This window comes from Myxocyprinus asiaticus, chromosome 39 (assembly GCF_019703515.2).
Source record: "Myxocyprinus asiaticus isolate MX2 ecotype Aquarium Trade chromosome 39, UBuf_Myxa_2, whole genome shotgun sequence".
Classification (NCBI taxonomy): domain Eukaryota; kingdom Metazoa; phylum Chordata; class Actinopteri; order Cypriniformes; family Catostomidae; genus Myxocyprinus; species Myxocyprinus asiaticus.
The window spans coordinates 3,880,078-3,903,897 of NC_059382.1; the positions used below are offsets into that span (position 1 = coordinate 3,880,078).

At 37.7% G+C, this 23,820-nt stretch overlaps 1 protein-coding gene across 3 annotated transcripts in view; it reads right to left on the reverse strand.

Annotated features, from left to right (window-relative positions):
* Positions 1 to 21,186, reverse strand: part of LOC127429884 (alpha-actinin-4-like) — a 60,652-nt gene extending 39,466 nt beyond the window's left edge. For 2 of the 3 annotated variants that reach the window (XM_051679218.1, XM_051679219.1), the window contains exon 1: positions 20,872 to 21,186. In XM_051679218.1, coding sequence (XP_051535178.1) covers positions 20,872 to 21,003 — 132 coding nt within the window. In that variant the 5' untranslated portion in view covers positions 21,004 to 21,186. The remainder of the gene's footprint in view (positions 1 to 20,871) is intronic. The other variant, XM_051679220.1, reaches the window with a different exon arrangement.
* Positions 21,187 to 23,820: the final 2,634 nt, after the last annotated feature.

Genomic DNA, 23,820 nt, shown 5'->3' on the forward strand with positions numbered 1-23,820 from the left:
CAGCCCTGTCTCCTGGTTTTGTCACTCTTAACTGCCTCTTCCTGTGTCTCCTATGATGTTCACTTGCCCTTATAAGGCAATGCACACTTCTGCATGACGCAACAGCCCACAAGGGCTTCAGCTTAAATCCCCCCCATAATGCATACACAAAAGCATGATCAAAGACGCCACACCTTTTCCTGCCTCGCAATCTTGATTGCCACCTAAAATGCTTATACGTCTTAGAAAGGAAATCGTATTCTTTCAAAGTCAATATTCAAAAGTATGCATTCATTCATGTTTGTTTGTCCTTCGGTTGAAGGAATGTGAAATATGGATTTAGCCGATATGATAACTACGGTCAGGGTTCGTACAGATGCTTCAAAGTTAAATTCAAAAGGACTTTAGGCACATTTTTATTTGTTTTCAATGACTATGCTCGAGATGTCATTAAAACAAATTCTTTATTTGTTAATTTTAAATAAAAATATTTTATTCATTCAGTTAATTTATTTCTGTACATCATTTTTAATTAAGTACATCATATCTCAATGTGCATCTTTAACTACACATCCTCACAGAAACAGTTATTGGTTCATTCATGAAGAAATTGATGTGCAATTGTAGTGTGCTCCCTTAAAACGTACTTCGCTTTTCAACAAAAGTGAATAACTGGGTCTGTAAACAGTAGTCCATATGACTTGTGTGCTATGTTCCATGTTTTCTAAAGTCACACAACAGATTTATGTGAGGAAATTACCCATTTGCAATTTGGGTCATTCTCAAAAAAAAATGTACTTTCCAACTTACAAAATATTAAAATTTTCCGTTCAGTTCAGTTTTTGCATATAAATGCTACGGGTAAACATTTTATAACATGCTGACATTCATTTTTATTCATAAAGGACAACTTGGCTGTTGTTGTTTTATTATTTAATTTTGTTTCACGAACGAAGCAAGTTAACACTAATGAGGGTTAAATGGGTTACACCACCACATTTTGAGGGTTCAATGGGGTACAACACCAAAAATGTGTGTGTGAAATATTAGTTAATGTGAATTAATAACTTTTTAACATGCTGGGAAAAATCACTATATGCAGCCACTGAACTTTGACCTTAAAAATAATTTTGCACACATTTTTTTAAGTTTTATATATAAAAAGGTTATCATTGATAACACCAATGCTATGAAAACAAGGGACAAACATTCTTTTTAAATTATTTAAATTATTAATAATAATTTTGTTTTGCTTTGTAATGCTTTTATTAAAAATAAGTACAAAATAAACACAAATAACTTTACATGTCACAGAAATGGTGTACCAGAAGAAGCGGACAAGGATTCTTTTCAGGCAATTAACAATTTCAAATATATTTAAAAAAATAAAAAAAAATAAAAATTGCAAAACAGAGTCAAGCCATTTCATATCATTAAAGGTTATAGAATACCTTTTATTTATTTCACTATTTGACTAAAAAAAAGTCAAGGGACATGTTTGTCAACATATTTTGATATTGACCCAAATGTTGTCAGAAATAACCTATTTTGTGAGACATAAAACTTTCTTTACACAAGGTGGCGCTACACCGCTCACAAAACCTCCATTGATCTGCATATAAAATCTCAGAACGTTTTACATCACATCTACTTTGCGAGGATTCATACTTGTTAAATCCAGCACAGCAGTATCTATAAAATATATATTTTTAATCCTTCAGTAACACTTGATTGTGATTGGCCCATTCTGAACAGCGCTGCCAAAAGTAACAGGTGTCACGTGACAGTGCCGTCTATGCGCTGCTGTCTTCTTTCCTTAGTATGATGGGTACAAACAAAGAGTCCTAAATTAATAAAACCCCAGATGCAGTTTATTGTTCAACCAAAGTCCCAAAAATATCCAGAAAAAAAAAATTAAGATTTGGTGCAAAATATGGGACTTTATGTATAAACAATTCCGAAACACTGAGGACTCTTATTTTGAAATAAAAAAAAAATATCGGCATAGATTTTTGCCAATGATGATAGTTCCAAAAAGCAATTAATCTGTGCCGATAAATCAGTAAAACCAATATATCGATCTACCTCTAGTATCTTTGGTACTATAAAAAAATGCTCTGTTTGGTTTAGTGGCTCGACACTGCAACACTGGCCTGACCAATGGCTTGAGTTGGGGGCGGGACTATCTGCTTGTTTGTTCAACAGTAGACAGGGGTAGTTTTTGACAATTTTGGAAACCACAGCTTGAGGATTCAAGAGAATTGAGAATTTTTGCAATTCCATTTGGTGTCGCTAGTGGAGCAGAAATGACTAACTTTAATTACAAAAAGGTGACTAAAGTTAAATGGTTAAAATATACATTTTCAATTATAAAATCAATTCTATTTTAACCTAAAAACTTGATGTTGATTAAAGAAAATGTTTAAATGTGTGTTCAAGTGCTTATCAAGATAAAGATCTCTCACACACACAATGACTTTGTCATCTTTCACAATAGGTGTGGCAAGGCATTTTTGTGCTATAAATTACCCAACACTGAGTGGTTGTGGCATCATGGTCACACACACACATGTTGGTTTAGCTATCATTATGAGGACTCTCCATAGACAATGATTTTTATACTGTACAAACTATAGATTCCATCCCCTAACCCTCACAAAAAACTTTCTGCGTTTTTACATTTTCAAACAAACATCATTTAGTATGTTTAAGTGATTTGAATTATGGGAACACTAGAAATGTCCTCATAAACCACATTTATAGCATAATACCCTTGTAATTACCAGTTTGTAACCTAAAATAAAAGTCTTTGTAAACCACCCAAACCAGCCCACACACACACAAGTTTGTGGCAGAAGTAAACCGGAGTGAGTCCATCTTTACTGTCAGTGAAGTGGCTTTGCCAGCATCTGTTTCTACACATTTCAATCAGTTGTGTAAGTGTGTGTGTGTGTGTGTGTGTGTGTGTGTGTGAGATGTGGTGGTTCGAGTCACATATATCAAGATCTCAATAAGAGAAAGGAAAAAATAGATAGTCACAATACTAACAGCACTTTGCCCATTCTTTTACAATTATCATGAGTGCAGCTTTTATATGACCTCATTTTCAAGTTGTAGATTATGCCAGTTTCGATACCGCAGCCATTGAGCACAAAGTTACATATCAATATAAATATTATCAAACTAAACAGAAAAATGGCATGTAGCCATCAAGTATCTTTCAATTAAAGGTGATGCATGTAATTTTGTCTGATTATATTTTAATGTACACCAGCTTTTGATGCAGAGACAAGTGAGCCATTCGTAGGTTGATTCCCCTGAAAAAATGTAAAACTGTTACTCTGGCACTTTCAATTGGTTTTTGAGCATCCAGTCAACATCTTTTTGGCCAACCAATGAAAGAGAGTGGGAGTATTTGGAAAAAACTTAATTTGATGATACACATGCACAGAAATGACTTCACCTTTAAATCAAGTCAACAGTGATTGACATTTTTCAGGTATCCAACAGCATGATCAAATATTCAGAAATTGTAAATAAAAAAAGTAATCGAATATAAAATATTTATACTTAAAATATTGTATTACACAGCAAAATGTCCAAAAAACATTTGTGAACTCAAAACTTGTAACATTTGCAGGGCTCAACAATAATGACTACCCGATGGCCCGGGGCCAATGTGAGAGAGATTCGGGCCAGTTGCAAGAACGGACATTGCACCCCAAATCATCACAGACTGTGGAAACTTAACACTGGACTTCAAGCAACTTGGGCTATGAGCTTCTCCACCCTTCCTCCAGACTCTAGGACCTTGGTTTCCAAATGAAATCCAAAACTTGCTCTCATCTGAAAAGAGGACTTTGGACCACTGGGCAACAGTCCAGTTTTTCTTCTCCTTAGCCCAGGTAAGACGCCTCTGACGTTGTCTGTGGTTCAGGAGTGGCTTAACAAGAGGAATACGACAACTGTAGCCAAATTCCTTGACATGTCTGTGTGTGGTGGCTCTTGATGCCTTGACCCCAGCCTCAGTCCATTCCTTGTGAAGTTCACCCAAATTCTTGAATCGATTTTGCTTGACAATCATAAGGCTGCGGTTCTCTCGGTTGGTTGTGCATCTTTTTCTTCCACACTTTTTCCTTCCACTCAACTTTCTGTTAACATGCTTGGATAAAGCACTCTGTGAACAGCCAGCTTCTTTGGCAATGAATGTTTGTGGCTTACCCTCCTTGTGAAGGGTGTCAATGATTGTCTTCTGGACAACTGTCAGATCAGCAGTCTTCCCCATGATTGTGTAGCCTAGTGAACCAAACTGAGAGACCATTTTGAAGGCTCAGGAAACCTTTGCAGGTGTTTTGAGTTGATTAGCTGATTGGCATGTCACCATATTCTAATTTTTTGAGATAGTGAATTGGTGGGTTTTTGTTAAATGTGAGCCAAAATCATCACAATTAAAAGAACCAAAGACTTAAACTACTTCAGTCTGTGTGCATTGAATTTATTTAATACACGAGTTTCACAATTTGAGTTGAATTACTGAAATAAATGAACTTTTCCACAACATTCTAATTTATTGAGATGCACCTGTATATTTAGCTTCTGACACATTTTTTTAAAGCCATGATGGTAAAAACAGCTATTTTTCATTTTTGTGTTGGGGCCATTAAAAATCTGAACCACTGGCCCGACCGGGATGACCTGCTTACTCATTTAGATGCTAACAACCTGAGACTGAAGTGCTGTTTGTTTAGTCCATCTGAGAATCATAGATTTACATCTCGTTGGCTCCTCACATGACATCACAGCCTCCTCTCCTCCTAAAACCACACACTTGAATGCCTGGGAACATCCCAACCACAACCATTCCAGAATCGCGGTTCCATAAAACCAAACCCCCAAGTAGAAATACTTGTCAACAATCAGAGAAGAAACCAGCATCTTTTTAACCGCCGAGACGTTTGGAGATACAAAACACACTAACTGGCTGCAAGCCAGCGTGATGACATCACATCATTACTCCAGGCACAAGTGAAACAACAGAACCAAAGCCACCACACACATCTTCATGTTCAACTACACGACTGCACAATCTAATGCTTTTCACACATCAAGATCACACAGGTCGAATCTCAATAACCGTATCTGTGGTGAATTTAAAATAACTGTGCTATCTATAGGTGAAAAAACGCTGTGGTTTCTCAAACTGAGAGTTATTTGTATAGTATCTCGGTGAGTAGTAACACTTAAGAGTTAACTGTATCCATTCACTGAAAACCGGTTGCCAATTACATTCACGTCAGACTCTATCAAACAAATAACATACAATTCCAGAGTCAAAGAACATTGTGTACACTGAGATCTAACATCAGGTGCAGACCAAGACAGACTCTAAAAGACGTTTTTCATTGCAAGCACAATACAATTCGTCAAAATAATAAAACACGTAAGGGGAAGGGGTACACGCAACTTTGTTGCTCAAATCTGTGGATGTTTCGGTGTATATTGTTTCTGGTCACCAGTGTCCAGTCGCTCAAAGCTAGTTAATGTAAGTCAGATTCTATTGGCAATTCACATGCAGTTGAAGAGCGACATTGGTTTTTCCTCAAGAAACTGGAATAGGGCTGTCAACAGGGCTGACAAACTCTTTGTTCTCTTAAATATTAACAAAATTCTAATTACATTTGAATTTTAATGACATTATTTCAGTAAAAAATTAATTTAGACTATTTTCTTTAAAAAAAAAAAAAAAAAAAAAAAAAAAAAAAGTGAAAATCGAGGTTCCAGTGAGACACACAATGGAAGTGAATGGGGGCCAATTTTTGGAGGGTTTAAAAAAGGCAGAAATGTGAAACTTATAATTTTATAAAAGTACTTACATTAAATCTTCTGTTAAAACTCATGTATTATTTGAGCTGTAAAGTTCATTTTAAAAAGCTGTAAAAGTCATTTTTACAGTGGTTTTAGAGTTTTAGGGTGTGTTAACATTACATCGTCATGGCAACGAAGTTGTAAAATTGGCCACAACTTTACGCAGAAAAGGTTGGTAAGTGATTTTATTACACTAAAATCATGTTAACATGTTATTGTTTATGTCTTGTGACTATACTTTTGAAAATGTCAGTATTTTAACGTTCAAAAATTAGCCCCACTTATCTTCCATTGTAAGTGCCTCACTCTAACCCAGATTTGGTTTTTAAGAAAAGGAGGAACGAGTCAAAATGAATTTTTTTGGTAATCAACATCAGGGCCTGAAATTCGGTGCAGGATTGAGAGTATAGTGCACAAATTTTAAAAAGCACCATTATGGTTTTTAAACGTGCCTAATTTTGTTTTAAAGGTCTCATACAATAGATTTACATGCATCCAAGGTCAAAAAACACTTTAATTTGCTCATAATTTAAACTGCAGTATTACCTTTTTTTTTCCCCAGTGTCAAAAACGACTCGTTCAATGATCTGTTCTAAAGGATTCATTCTAAACTCCTCCTTTCAGAGAGCATACTCTGCTCTGATTGGTCTACCGCTTAGTGTGGTGTTTGAGGGTGGGTCAAAGCTGCTCGCGAGCAGCCAATGAAGACCAGAGGTGGGTTTTTTGTTACCAAATTACATAGGTTAGTACAGGAAGTAAGTCTGGAATTACTTACGACTCGTTTCAGGTGTTCAGAATCGGTTCCATTTTTGAAACTTTGCAGACATTTTTACATTCACAAACAGCTATATAACACACTACATGAAAGGTCATATTTGAAAAACCATAATAGGTGCTCTTTAATAATTCCTGCAAGTTCCATAATGCATGAACTTTTATTCATTTTACAGTGCAGCTGTGAATTATTAAAGAAATGGATACAGACGAACAAATCAAATCAATAAAGTTGTATTTGTATCAAATTGTTACTCCAGAAGATGCGCGAGTAAATCCACTCTCTCACTCCCTCTTTCTCTAGTGCAGCTGTCAGCAGCGCATTTGAGCACTTGTTGAATTTAGTGTAAGCATGCGCAGTGAGGAAGTGCTTTGTCACATAGTTACTTAACTTAAGATGTTACTCATGTATAAAGTTTTCTAAACCTGTTAATTCGACATGCAAATGGCGTTATACAGCGTCTCCGTAAGTGAGCGACGCGATAAAACTATATCGTTCCTGTTTAGAATCAACAAAGCTGTTAACATTGCAAGTGCCTGACGGTGAACACCTTTCATATCTTGGCGCTCCCTCATTATTCATAATGCAGCACATTTGACAAGGCAAAAAAAGCAAGAATGATTTGTGTACCAGCTGCATGATGAAGAGAGACACTTAAACACCCGTTATATCTCTCATTTCCATCTCTCCATCCAGGGTCGGAAATTAACGGGGGCTCCGGGCAAAAATGCCAACTAAATTCAAAATTTGGTGGCAAAAAATGCCCCCGCAAAGAATTCTTGTTGTTTTATTAATAACATCTGATAGCCTACTTCTAAATACATACATTGCGATCGTCACTGGAATTTTTGCTGAACTTTATTTGTTTCACGTCGTCTGTTGTGCAGAGTCAGTGGCGGATGCTCGCGCCATAAACGTACACAAACAGGCACTCGCTCCTCATGCTCCGCAGCAGTTTGGTGTCGTGCTCACACGCTAAATTACGTCACCGTTCGGTCCTTTTGTTCAAAATATACTGTCCTAGTAAGAAACACTGTCACTCTCTGTGCTATAGCCTACTTACCTGCCTATCGGTTCATCTCACTTATGCATCTGTCTGTCTGAAAAGCCTCCTCAACAGCTAGAAGCCAAAAGTGCGGGAGGTATGAATGTTTTTTATTTATTAAGTTAAGCAGTTCTGAGAGAACACAAAATATAATGCAACTAAATGCTACAATGTAGTTAATAATAATATTTACAAAAATAATATCTGTATAAATAGCCTTCATGTGAAATAAAACATTAATCATGATACGATAATAATTTTACATTAACCACTTTAAGTGTACGAATCATATTTCTAACTAATGTTCATTGTGAAGTGTTTATTTTTGCATTGTTTTATTCAGTTGGCATGAAGGAGTTGCTAAGTTTTTTTAATGTCCTCATTCCAAATCTGGAGAAATGCTGTCATCTCCTCTATGTCGGTGCATTATTTTTGTTGGCTATGTTAATTTAATCGCCAAAATGTTTGGAAATATGTGCATGAGAAAAGTTGTTTCAGTAACAATGCACATTATGCAATGTGGAGATCATGCAATTTTGTAATTATTGAAACATGCCATTTTTTCAAATTGAATTGTTTAAATTATAACAATAAAGTTTGACACTTTTTTTTTGCCCTTGTAAAGGTAAAACAAATGCCCCTGGAAATCAAATATTACCCTTTAATGAAAAAGTTGATTTCTGACCCTGGTTCCATCTGACCTATACATTAATTGACAAAAGTCCCTCTGTGAGATTTAGGCGAGTTTGTTGTCTAATGGCACTATTCCACTGCACGTTACGGTTCGACTCTGCTCGCTTTACTTTTCTGAGCTGGCTTTTCCACTGCAGTTTAGTGCAGCCTCAACTTGGGTGGGATTATAGGCTGATCGTCATAGTTGCGCCGCCTCTACTGCCGTGACATCATCTTAAACACAACACAAATATTACTGACCATAAACAATAACACGACCGCTAGCTAACATTAGCTACTAGCTCATTGTGCTGCATAAAGCAGTTGTTTCATGGTGATTTTACACAAGTGTAACAGTTAAATTGGCCTGGTTGTTTTAGAAGCAAGCTTTCCAGTAGCTGGTCATCTAAAAGTGAAGCTTTCAAGCAGAATATAGGGTTAATGTAACAAAACGTACCATCCTCCATCGTGGACTCCAACAACGCCGTGGCTGAGTCCAGGGCACTCTCCCTCCCATTGCTCGCCGGTCTATTGCCATAGATAGCATCCATTTGGTCGAACCACTTCCACTTGATGGTTCTGTAGTAACTTAAGTTTTTTATTTTTTACTTTTCCCTACACTGTTGGTAGGTCCGGTGGTAGCCATGTGCGGCCAACAGCTGAGACACTTCCTAAAAGATTTTTCGTTTCGTGTCGTTTCGTTCGTCAATAATGAAGAGGAACGACTGCACCTCGTTTATTGACCATGCCGTGATTTTGCACACACCCATTTCTTTTTACAATTCGAAAGTCACATGAACAAATGATACTGCTATTGATGTTGCTAACTTTAAAACTAGCGGGTTGATGTCCCGTGTCGCAAATCTAGTGATGATTCTGACCAATCAGTGATCTGCAGGGTTTTGACGTCATATTTAGTATCAGCTCGGCTCACTTGGAACCTCAACCAAGGTGGTACTAAAAAAGTATCAGGTACCAGGTACTATCCACAGTGGAAAACCCCCAAAAAGCGAGCAGAGTCGAGCTGTACTGTCCAGTGGAAAAGCCCCATAACGTCTAAGCAGCACAGGGACAGCATGCGCATACTGTGCTAATGACGGAATTTGCATATTGCACACAGTCGCACGCGAAAAAATGGAGTATACTTTGGCCTTTTAGTGCATAAAATAGTAAAATCAAACGATTTGATTTTAACGTTTTAATCATACGGCAGTTCATACTCTCAAATCAAAAAGAACTGCTTCAAAAAGACAATTGTGCACCTTGAGTGCTCTTCAAAAACTCAGCAACATCATCCGTGTGCATTTGACCATGAGCCACTTAAAAAGACCACGTCACGCTCACTGATCTGAAACAGATGACAGCAAGAATGACTCAAAATAAACTAAATTCTACAGCCAACCCCATTGTTCCACAGCTACAGAAACTCCTCCGAGACCCTACTATGATTAAGAGACATCAATTCCATATTAACAGCTGGTAGTTTCTCACGAGGCAGTTGGTGTACACTTCACATGTTCCTTTACACACTTGAATAAACACCAGTTTACACCATTAGAGGAAGCAAAACAGAAACCACAGCGACCACAACTTCCTCCTGCCAACAAGAGCATGACAGAGACACAAGCATGAACCTACACCTCTACTGGGGTTCAATCTTTCAGTGTATCAGGTCAATGGAGTTCAATACTGCAAGCGTTGGTCAGTTAGGGTCTCGAGCAAATGTTCTTTCCCTAATTGCAAGTTCCTCTCAACTCTTAAAAACAGAACTGTTGCTGTTAGAATTTCATTGGGAGAACAATGGATATCTGCAGCAAAATCTGAGCCATATATGTGGGATTCACATCTGTTTTTCCAGCATTGAGGAACAAGGGAAAGTTTTCCGGGCTGAATTGTGGGCTACATGGAGCACGACAATATGTAGTCTCAAACCAATCCATATGCAACGTTGCAAGGGTCAAAGGTGACTGTTTTATAGACTCCTTGAGCTAAACAGACATATTTTTTCAAAACAGAAGACTAAGTAGTTCTTGCTTCAGTACAGGATACTCAGTAATAACTATTGCATGCCCTTTCTTAAAAATGGGGTGAAAACAACCAGAAATTACCTACACACAAACCTTGCAATAAATGTCACAATTTGAGTACATCACATTATCACAAAAGGATCACAATTATCTGAAATAATATTACTGTTCAACTTTAATTATGAAATGGTACTCTTTAAAGAAAGTGTGTCCGTGAGAGACTAAAACTGTGCCAAATGTGAGATTTATGGTTGTATGATTGTATCAGCACAGCCCTAATATGAATGTTTTTTTTGTTTTCAGGATAATTCCTAGTAATATTAAAAACTAACATTTACAAATGCACAACATTATTAAATAATCAGAATCGAACTGTAAATATCACAAATATTTATACACCAACACTATTTACACTAGAGGTCGACGATTGTGTGTTTTGCCGATACCGATAATTAAGGTGGGAAAACAGACCGACAGCTAATTAATCGGCCGAGAGTTTTAAAAAGTGTATGAATGAAAACTTTCCACTCAATGTAAAATAGTGCTGAACTTTAGTAAGTATTACTTTCCATGGCGATACTTTTTATTTATTTATTTATTGGTTCCCCTTTTCCCCCCCAATTTGGAATGCCCAATTCCCAATGTGTTTTTAAGTCCTCATGGTCGCGTAGTGATTCGCCTCAGTCCAGGTGGTGGAGGACGAATCCCAGTTGCCTCCGCATCTGAGATCGTAAACCCACGCATCTTATCACGTGGCTCGTTGAGCACGTTGCCACGGAGACATAACGCATGTGGAGGCTTCACGTCATCCACCGCGGCATCCGCGCTCAACTCACCACGCGCCCCACCGAGAACAAACCACATTATAGCGACCACGAGGGGGTTAACCCATGTGACTCTACCCTCCCTAGCAACCAGGCCAATTTGGTTGCTTGGGAGACCTGGCTGGAGTCACTCAGCACACCCTGGGGTTTAAACGTAAAAAAAGCGCACTGGGAATTGGGCATTCCAAATTGGGTGAAAAATAAATAAATAAAACCCTGCGTTTGAAGCATCCATCTCTATAAATAGCCATAGTCATGTTGCACAACAAACTCCAGCGCCGGCCATGGAGAAATGAAACCAAAAATAACTAATAAAACTATGAGTCGATTTTTTCCCAATAATAAAACGCAACTATCGGCCCCGATTAATCAGTAAATCCAATATATTGGTCGACCTCTAATATGCAACCATTTTTATAGAGTACTATTGGATTACTTGAATTAATTACTTGTCTATTCTTGTGGTTTCATAGATTTCCGATGAACCCACCCCTAAACATCGCATAAAAAGAAAAATTCTAGTTGACCATTTTAAGAGTCAGATGTTCTTTTCCTGTTGTAAGTAGGCAGTCCTTGACCAGAACAGGCTGAAAAGTGGCCCAGACTTCATGCCGCTAGTCAAAGTGATGCCTTCAGGGTAACAGCCCACCAATTTAACAGCGACCTTACACGGTTTATTGGCGCCGTATTTATCAGAGTGTGTGCGAGTGCATCTTTGCTGCTTTTAAATGTACCCCTTAATCAACACTGCTTACAAGAACACAAGATTAAGACTTTATCACAAGCACTAAAAACCACTTCAATGTCCATCAAAGCACATGAAAGAGTGGAATCAAAACAGCTGTGATTAAAAAAAATGAATACATTTATTGTTCAGATGGTAAAGCTAGGCTGAGCCTGCCTCTAGTCCTCTTAGGGGTCAGTCTTCTGTCTGAGCCACTTAAGAGTCTTTTGATGCCACAGAGGAACTTATACGTACCCAGGGAAAGTATGGACTGTTATCACTGTGTGCTAACAACAATACAGACACTTTTAGTTTGGTTTAAACAGCCTGAATATGGAGTAAATGTGATAGTTGGACGGGAAAAGGAAAAGAATGAATGGAACACCTAATACGATAATGGAAGCCAACAGAATGACACTTTTCAACATATGAAAAACAGAAAGAAAAAAAAAATCTAATTAAGTTGGACCGGTTGGAGTTTCAAACATGTTCAGGTTACATTTCACCATAAAATCAAAAGAAATCAAGCTTTATTTTGCGAAAAACCTTAAACCTTTAAAAAAATATTTTCTGAAATAATTTTGCATTCCCTCTAAATAGTTTTCACTCCTTCACCATCATTTTGGATTCTTTCGCAATACCATTATCCATCCCTTCCGAACATCAACTACGGTTTTACTACAGTAACCGTATTTAACCATGATGTGTGTTGTAAATCTTAGTAATATACAGGAAATACCTAAACTATGGTAAACAATCCATCATCCGCTAAAACAAATGGCTACTGCAGACTTTCAAAAATGTACCATGGTTTTGGTCACCATAGTTTTGGTTTTCTGTAAAACCATGGAAACTTTTGTGGTTACTATGATTTTACTACAGATCCCATAGTTCCACATTTGAGAAGGAACCCAAAATAATTACGAATGAACGCAAAACTGTTGCGAGGGAACATAAAACTTATTGTGAGGGAACAAATCTATTTCAGAAAATAAATTCTCTCCCGGTCTTCCAAGAGGCTTCATACATATTCCCCAAATGCTAAAAATCTTCATAGTCCTAAAAATGGGACTTCTTATGTAAAATATTTCTTTTTTCTATTTTGGGATTAAATATTGCCCGGACATGTTCTAGACAGTGTGTAACATCTCAGTGAGTAAACTGGGACCAAAGAACATATCCCAGAACACTGAGTTATACTAGAGTCAAGATTTTTCCTTGGCAATCCATAAAGATCTACAAATCTAAGGTCACAGGACACAAAAAAAACCTTTATCACATTTTACACACCTCGCATCCGACCAAATGTAGTGTAAATTCTTGAGGCGTGACTCAGAAACAGGTTGGTGAGGTTATGATGCAAGCAATGACTTCATCAGCTATCTTACATTTGACATGCCCACGCTGAGTGACTGTGTACTGTTGTCTTTGATTTCTGGTAGGGTGACTGGCATCAGGGGAATGTGCACTGCATGATGAATCAGGGCAGTTAAGGTTGGATTGGTTACTGTTGTTTTCCGCTTCGACAGATTCTACAGGGAATGCTCCGGGCCAGACACCAACTCTAGACTAAATAACACTCGATTTATGCCAATTTACTTCACAGACATGAAATTCCTGGAGCAGCCTGTCCAAGTTAACATCATTATGATTCATTTACATGTGAATATTATGAGCATAACCAGGATGTCCAACAAAGTAGACAGATAAATTGAACTTAACTGGCTAGCATAGAGTAGTTCGACTTTTAAACTAGAGCAGGGTTCCCACACCATAAGGCCTTTTCAAATGAATTTCCATAACTCTTACGGTTACTTGTGATTACTGGATGAGGATTGAAATGTATAATATATATATGTCAATGAATATTTAGCCAACAAAATATTTTAAAGAAGAGCAAAAATAAGAACATTTATATTCACTACAGAAATATCTATGATTTTCTTTTTGTATATTTCTCCATAAATTTCCCATGCTTGGAAATCACAATTTTAAAATTCCCCTGATATTTTCAGGCAAGAAGACTCCATTGTGAAAAGCTGTTGGTGGGAAAAGAGAGAGTTGTTCCTTGACAAAATATTGTTCATTTCACACAATTGAACGGAATAATTAGTCCTGAATTTAGTGTACTGGGAAATCGTGAGTCACTTTCAAAATCAGTGCTGTTTACACAACTCAACAGCACTCTCATAAAACGTGAAGGTGATTTTACCCATCTAAAACACACAAGGAATATTCCAGGTTCAATACATGCTAAGCTCAATCAACAGCATTTGAGGCACAATGCACCACAAAAACAAATATTCTATATTTGACCAAAAAAAACAAAAACAACACTTGTAGTTTAAGGACGGCAATTACAATGGAAGTGAATGGGGTCAGTCCATAAACATTAAAGATTCCGTTTCAAAAGCATAGCCACAAGATGTAAACATAACACATGTAAGATGATGTTAGTGTGCTAAAATTGCTTACTATCCTTATCTGTGTAAAGTTATGCTGGCTGAAACCCTGTAATCAATTTGATCACATTATAATGTTAACATGTACTTTTGAAACTAGAGATGCACCGACACTACTCGGTAGAACTCGTATCGGGCCGATACTGGGGGGTAAATACTCATACTCGGTATCGGTGTCATGTCATCATTTCATATTTCCGAGTAGGAGTACATTAATATAATGACGTGGTTGCTCATGTGTGCATAGTGCTTCTAAGACCAGTTTGAAAACATGAGAAATTTTGTAATTTGTTTAAACCATTTAAATCTAGAACATCAGTTTTTTATTTTATCCATCTTTACCTGATACATGTGGATTCTCTCATGTGCACTCGCCTTCTCTCTCTCCATCCCTTGTGTGCGGTGCGAGAGCTCGCATTCCCGAGCAGTCGGTCATCCAGGATTTTTTTAACAGATAATTACAAATGTCATTTTGACAGATAAAAGACAGCAAGAAAATAAATCATTTGGAACTAATGCATGAGTTTATTTCATCCAACTTCTCTCTCCGCACATTTGTGTTTTGTTTTTTTAAATGGTGCACTATGATCAGACTCGCGCCAGAGATCTTTTATTACAAGATCAAAACCTTCGCAGTTCTATCATCGAAGAGAGCATAATGGCTAATGTAGGCTATCGTTTTTTGAAGGGCTCTGCACGCGCCAGAAGGCCATTGTTGCCATAAACACCACAACTCCAAGCATCATTTGTTATGTGTAAAGGCGAAGCTGGAAAAAGTGATGGGAGTTACTGTCTGTCACTTTACTTCAGCCCAATAACACAGTATACAGCAATTAAACAGACGTTGAACTCAGTCAGGCTCAACGCAACAAAACCAGAACAATCAATCAATAATAAAGCTGCACTTTCCTCTCCGTGAATGTACAGATCAATATGGATAAAATAACAACGATAAAGCATGAATAACGTGTGTGCATGTTAGATGGGATACTTTTAAAGGTAAGCTACCCCCTATTAAAACAGTCCTGAAGTGTAATTTTTAAACATGTAAACCACCTATGTGACACTCAAGACTAAACCACAACTGACACACTATGAAACATTGAGTGTTAATCTACAAACACAATTCAAAAATGCTGATGTTTGCAGACAAATGTGCGAATGCGGTGCGCATCACTTCCTGTACACATCTCATCATGTACAAACACAACAGGTCTTCGTTCAGTTGCAGCTCCTGACATGAATAACCGACTCCTAATTTGCATAACTTAGTACTAATTACTTCTGTAGTTTGGCTGTAAGCTCCAGCTGATGTCACATTTGCATGTGTAGTTAAAACAAGTGCTTGTAACTTTCCACGGTTGCACAGAACACCCTCAGTGACCACAGTCACATAAAAAAAGCTGTTACATACCCGCTGTAATCTACAACCCATCCCTTGGCACACAAGCAAACACATTTTTTGCCAAGTCAATTAATTGAGACTGCACTGACAAGGAGCAATTTCTAGCCAATTAAAATTTGCAGTCTTGAGCATAACTACCTTTAGGAACAGCCTTCGATTCAGGAGTGCACATGTGATGCCTTAAAAATCTGTATGCTCTAGGTTGGCAGCTTACAAGGTTTTGGAACAGAGATATATCATCTCTGAGATCAAGCCCAATCAGAACACAAGGCCGACTGCTGCCCAAAACACAATTGATAAGTCCCGTCAAACTTCAGTATGCAAAGCATCAACACACAATGACTGAAATACTCACTGACCGGACGCAACAGCAACCCTGAGGGCAAGGCTACCGACACCATCTCACACACCAAATAAAGCAATGTGAAAAGGTGAAACAGACCATAAATAACCCACATGCACAAACAAAGTTAGTTATTGCAAAATAATGGCAAGAATTTTCATTTTTGGTTAAGCTATCCCTTTAACCCCCATTCCCACCAACACACCACTCCAGTGTAAAATAACAGGATGCAAATGATATATTTGCCCCTGCAGACTTAAACTAATGTCAGAAACATACTCTACTGCAAGCAAGGTCCCATTGTCCACTCTAAAGCCCAAAGTATACTTCAGTTTTGGTGTGAACAGCTCAGTCGAACACTAGCCTTTCAATGTAAAGTCCATTTGATGTGCGCGCATAAACAGGCGGTTGGCGCATGCATGCTACAACTGCTATGAGATACTGGACTATTTCTCTTCGAGAGCTTAGACCCATAAAGATGTCTTTATATTCCTTCAGACTCAAGTTATACAATTACAGGTATCTCCTGATCTCAACACGCATGCGTTCTTGACATGCACATCCACTGTTGTGGTTTCCACCTTCTCCTGTTGTTTACCAGCAATTACTTTGCCAGCAAAGGCTCAACTGCGAGTGTTGTTGTTCAGAGTACGCATGGTTAGAAAATCAGGCCATACACGTTCAGTGCTGGAGCACTCTGCTGATGACTACATTTGCGTCATGTGTCCTGTCCGCAAACGCCTAGCGTTTACGTCTGACAGAAGAATACTTTGGGCTTAATAAATCACACATCATAAAAGTCACTTGTTGGTATGCAACAACACCCAAAATCGAGATTGTGTTGAGTAGTGGTCGACTGATACATTGCAGAGGCAGTTAAATTGTCCGATATTCTGAATTTCTTAATTATCGGCATCGGCCGATTTGTTTCTTGAGGGCGTTGAGAATCGCATGCTTGCATGTGAAGTGACTGAGACATATAAACGACCAGTCACGGTTCATTTTGTTGTTACGTGCCATTGTATTACTACAATAATAGACCGGTGTGCAACACAGTTTCATTTAAATGGTCTGCATTTCAGAGCCACGGCAGACGCGTTTGAGCTCATAATGTTAAAGTGTTCACCTGTTTCATTCTCCCTCTCTCTCCTCAACAGTTCCCTGTAACTTTTAACTGTCTTGTCTAATGATATAAAGGCAAATATCAATAAAACTAATATCATATACCGTCTGCAAATATGTGCATATCTCGTTAAACAGATGTAATAAACAAACCTCACAAAACTTCAGCAGATCCAGCATCCTGTGGAGTGCTCATAAATCTTCCTCTGAAACACGTATTCTAACAGTTTCTCCTCAACAGTTCCCTGTAACTTTTCTAAAAGGCAAGTATCAATAAAACTTGTATTACATACCATTTGCAAACATGCAGATATCTCGTTTAAACAGATGTAATTCACGAACCTCATGAAAATCCAGCGTTTTCTTCCCATCAAGCGCTCATCTAATAACTAATATCTCTGATTCACAAATCGTGACTCCGTGTCAATCCAAGCAGGTGATCCAGGCCATTTAAACTGTCAGGAGATTGCTGCTGCTCACGCTGGTTGCACACAAGCGCATGAGTGCAACTTCAAGGCTGCATCCTAAACCAGGAAAATGCTGCCTCTGGAGGCTGTATACGGAGGTAGGATGGAAATAAGGTGCTTTTCAAACTGTTCGGAGACCAGTTTCCTTAAGTTCCATTAATTCAAAACAGATGTCAGTTAAGCCGTTAACTGATTAGGCAACTTGGTAGCAAGTCAGCTGCCTACGTTTTCGGATGCAGCCCAAGGTAAAAGCGCTTTACGTGTGCTTTAAGTAAATGTCTTATTCACTACGCACTGTATATACAATTGGTTTGATTCTGTATTTTTTGAGTAAATGCGATTGTTAATGTGGACATGCCATCCATGGTTGCTGGACTACTGCGTGTACTGTTATTTCCTTCTTCCTAATATATTAACAATTTCTTCATATGCAAATAAATTACTAAAATTTGATTACTAAACTGAAATCTGAAGAAACTGATATCTACCATTTAAAATACAATATCATTTTTTTTTTTTTTTTGTGAAATTTAGTAAATATAGTGCTAAATAAGAGTTTATATTTTTTGTAGACATTTTATGTTTGTTTCTATATTAAATTGTGTGATATATCGGCATTGTATCTGCCACCCTGCTCGACCATTGATTTTTATCATGTTATAGTAAAAAAAAAAAAATTAAGCAATAAAAAAATGTTTTTATCTTAACTTTTCATTCTTTTAATATTTCCTTAGATTTTAGGGTGAGATGTGTAAAAGACATTTTTTGTTTGACAAATCATATTTGTCTTCAGCAGAACCAATTCTCAGCACCTGCTCAATGTGTTGGACTATTTATACTGAATCCCATGGTTTCATAGTTCAAATTTTCTTATCTTAAACCCCCTTAAACATGGTAATACCAATGTAACAAAGGACCTTAAGTAGTTTATTGCTTCTAGAGTGGTTCATGTATATAAGCATTTTACAATAACTTTAGAGTTGAAACTATGTTTTAGTAATATAAAAGACTCCTTATATACTAATAAACTTTTGAAAGTGTTGAAGGTGTACAGAATTAAAAATGCTAAAAAATACCATACTGAAAAAATACCATACTGAAAAAATACGTGTGCGAGATCTCCACGACACACTGCTATATTGTACCACAGGAAACAACTGTACATGACTCTCAAAGATTCCTTAACAGGCTGCAAGTATAGTGAATATTAAGTTATTGTCTTCCTGATAATACCTGTAATAAAAATCTGTGTCACAATGTAGGGCAAGAGAATGTTGCTGGGTTGCTCATGTCTCTCTTAATCGCTAATGGATTTATTCTCACTTATATGAATCACAAGCCTAAAGCTAGTTCAATCACCGAGTCTTATTTGAATGCATATCTGGCCAGTTTATCAACTCCAAACAGGTTGTTCAATAGAGGCGGAGACACTTTGAAAGACCTTTTTGACATTTAGGGTGGAGTGGAGAGGCAAGTCTTGGCCGGTCACAGGGCGTTTGGTATCTGTTGGGGGAGTAATTTCAGGTCTGTCATGGTTAAAGGGGGTGACTTTGGGATAATCACACACACCTTGTCATGGTAAAACAGAATAGGCAACAGTGCATAGAAACTGTAATGAAATCCAGAGTGGAGTTTCATTCGAGATGCATTGGTTCAGAAAACATGAGTGAACTTTGGTCCAACAGTGAATGCTAAACATCCACACGAGCATGTAATAGAAATTCCTCAGCGAAAACATCATTTTACGACCATGATTGGAGGGACGTTCGCTAAACTTCTGGCTCACAACAAACTTGTACACATATATTTGTGAAAAACTCTTCACTGGGAGAGAACATTCTTATTCTAGTATTCTAGAGAGCATTTTATTGGTATGCATGTGCATAAATAAATGAGTCATCAATATTTCTAGTCTGTTTTTACATACATCCAAGTAATTTAAAATGCATATGAACATATTTTGCCAACTTTAACGAGTGAGCACACTCCAACGCACAAAATTATTTTTAGGCAAAGAGCGTTTCTGATTGGCTAATAAAGAGCGGGCCGCTCCCCTTACTCTTTTTTCCGCTGTTTACAGAGTCTCGGGCTGTCACATGACTATTTCAGGCCAATTTAAACGTGGTGTTGCACCTTTAAGAGGCTTGAATGTGTTTGTGAGGACATTTTCTAAAATTTGGCCCTCAAAAGTGTAACGGAATAAGTAGCGAGGGGGAGGAGGCCTCAGGAATTTAGTCGTTCTCCCCCACCACTTTGACTTTTCTGTAATAAATGCCCCGTTTATGGGTCCGTCACACCTCCGCGGTCTGAAGGCCACGGTGAGTTTTGTATGTGGACCCGTCCGTGCTCAAGGGGCTCCGGAGGGTTAATCATTAATTGTGCTTGTTTTTCCGGCCAAACTTTGACCTTCTCTTGGTCTCTGAATTCTCTCTAAAAACCAAAACTGTCTGTCACTCCAAAAAAGCAAACCAGTCTTGCATTTCATGTTCCAAAAACGTCACTCAGCCCTGAATTGCATTTTTTAATATTCCTCACCCATATAATATGTACATAAACCACTTAATACATTAATGAACTTATATTTAAGTGGAAACACTAGTTTAAAAGCATTAAGTAAAAAAATGAGAAGCGTGAAAAGATTTTTTCTCCCTTTGTAGCTTATCTTTCCTCTCCAGAACTGCAGATAAACTCAAGAAACACAATTTCTGCAGCTATTTTAAGCTCCTGTGCAGTGATATCTACCGCTACTGCCATTTTAAATGCGGATGTCTGTATCCATGTAACAATGAGCCAAATGTCGCTTTGAGAAAGAACGGCGGAAAAAAGAACCCACGGTGAATGAAACTCGCCCTCGTAAAACAGGTTCAGCCGTTACAATGTATCACACACACACTCTCACACACACAACTGCAACATTGTAACATTCGAAACACGCGATACACTGTAACCTCGCAACATTCGAAACACGCGCTGCCGTTCTAAACGCCTAGAAAGAAAGAAAAACACTCTAGCGATAATAAAACACACAATGCATAACACGAACAGACTAAAGACACAAAAATAACTTCCAGTCCTCCTGGTAAGGGGCCCTGCGGATCTTTCCAGGCCCCTGCGGCGGTCCCCGAGCTTTCCCGAACCCCGGAACCCGTCAGAACTCTTACCTTTCTCTGCTGTTTCTCCCAGGCCGGGTCCAGCAGCAGGTCCCGGTCCCAGTCGTTCTCCTGTTCCATGTAGCTTGGTTGCCCGCCTGTCGAATAAAAAGCTTGATTATTGGCAGCGTGATAATCTACCATGTCAAAAAACAACAACCTGAGAACACCTTCTAGACTCTTCTCAGACCAGATTTATAAGAAAATGGGTCGCAGTAATCGCTCTCGAAGCCTTTATTGCTCAGGGTGAAGTATCCGCTGCGTGGACTGACAGAATCCCCGCCGAGAGTGCGCTCCTCCACCCGTCTCACAAAAATGGAGTAGGAAAGATGCGCCGCTCCCACTGAGGAGGAGGTAGGCCCAGAAATCTCATTAATATTTAAAAGACCTGTTTACTTATTCAGAAGATATCCGATTTTAGCTCCGCCTCTGGTTGTAATATTATATGGTTAATATGTTGAGATTAGAAAACTATTGTTGATAGTTGACGTTTCATAAAACACTTTGGGAACGTTGACGTCCTACGGTGTGTCATGCAATACTTATATATAAGCAATTTTTTTTTAATTCCTGCATAATTAATCCCATTTTGCATGATGCTTTTCTAACCTCCTATTAATTGAGAGACCACATGGAATAAGTGTACTTTTAAAAATTCATTTGTCATTTAAAATTAACTAGTGAAGGCTTGAACATTGTTGTAAAATTGCACACATTTAAAAAAAACTAAAATCGTGACCAGTTACTGGACCGAAGATATATTCTTCCCCTTAAAAATTTATATATATATATATAGAAAATCAACTATTTTAATTTTCCTCCTTAATTATTCACACATCCTATAATCAGCTTTGATCTTTTTCTAATATACTATAATACTATGAATATGAATACGATGTTAATGTATGTAATGTTTTAAAATAAAATGTAATTAACTTTTTTGGCAATTGGTGAAAAACTTTAAATAAATTGTGACCAGTTACAAGACCTAAGGTATACATTTCCCCTTACAATATTTACATGTAAAATAACAATCGAAATGTTGATTAAGAAAAGGGCACATTAATATTATACTGTATATGCATGAATATATTCACACATCCTATAATCATAGGATAATTTTAAATTACATTTAAAGATGCATGTTTTTTGGCTTGTATGTCTCTGTAACATCTATGTTCTAATTTTACACACGCACACACACTCACAAACAGGAAGAGTTAATCTATTATTCATACACTTTCCACAAAACACTCACCACCCGCTTGTATTGTTTTGCTAACCTTCATCTCGATACCATTCTTTAAAGTTGTAATAATATGACATTGTGAATACCACATAAACATGTATGGCTTGATTTTATTGTGGTTATATGGTTTGGCCCTCTGCCAGCTTTAAGCTGCTTAATCCTAACATTAAAATTTCATGGTGTCTGTCAAAGTGGACATGAAGTGGGTCAGCATCCGACATACATGTATGAGCGCAGCGACCATATGCTGTTTACATTGTTTTTAATAACCAAAGCCTGAATGAAACCTAAACTGATACACAGCCCAATGATTCATATTAAGCCTTCTATATAGGTAACCTCTTCTATTATCTGTGAGATCAATTTAGTGGCTTATTTGAATAATTAAATGTTTTGCAATTCAAAACAGAGTGTTAAAAATCATAGCCAGGGCATTTTACAGACCCAATACATACGTAATATTCCTGAATCCATACATATTTCATTGTTTGGCAAATTTCCCAGGCTTAAGCTTTTAAAATTTCTCATGGTAACACATATTAATAGAACATGCCTCCAGAGACAAGCAGATCATCAAGAATTCTTTAATCGCAAATTACTGTAATTATGAACATTTGGTGTAGTTTGAAGCAATAAAATATGAAAAATGTGTCAAGAAATGTAATTTTAAATGTAATTATAATGTTCAAATGTTTTGAAAAAAATGTGCTGCACATGGTAACATCTAAATAACTGGTTTTATTCAAGTCAAAAATAATAAATCAATCTGACTACATTAGGTTACACCAATAAAAGTTTGAAAAACAGTAGTGTGCAAAAGTTTTAGGCACTTGGGAAAAATGTTGCATAGTGAGGATGTCTTCAAAAATAATGACATAAATAGTTTTCATATATCATTTAATGTCAAACAAAGTCCAGTAAACATAAAAAAGCTAAATCAATATTTGGTGTGACCACCTTTGCCTTTAAAACAGCCCCAGTTCTCCTAGGTACACCTGGACACTTCTTGGAGAATTCACCACAGTTCTTCTATCTATTTCGGCTGTCTCAACCATATATTTATAAAGGCTGACTACCACCCCTGGAGTTCCCGAGTTTGAATCCCAGGGCGTGGTGAGTGACTCCGGTCAGGTCTCCTAAGCAACCAAATTGGCCCGGTTGCTAGGGAGGGTAGAGTCACATGGGGTAACCTCCTCATGGTTGCTATAATGTGGTTCGCTCTCAGTGGGGTGCATGGTGAGTTGTGCATGGATGCTGCGGAGAATAGCGTGAAGCCTCCACATGCACTATGTCTCCGCGGTAACGCGCTCAACAAGCCACGTGATAAGATGCGCGGGCTGACGGTCTCAGACGCGGAGGCAACTGAGATTCATCCTCCACCACCTGGATTGAGGCAAGTCACTACATGACCACAAGGACTTAGAGCGCACTGGGAATTGGGCATTCCAAATTGGGGAGAAAATCAGAAAAAAATAAAATAAATATTCAGTGGGGGGCTCTGTGGGGACCATGCCATCTGTTGCAGGGCTCCCTGTTCTTCTATTCTATTCTATTTGCAAAAGAAATATTTGGGAGTCTAACATTTATATTTTCTATTGACAAACTAAAGCTGAAGATATAAATAACCATCTTAGGACAAATGTTTTTGTGAAGCATCTTATGTGCCTAACACTTTTGCACAGTACTGTAACTTTTTAAGGTAAAAACATTAT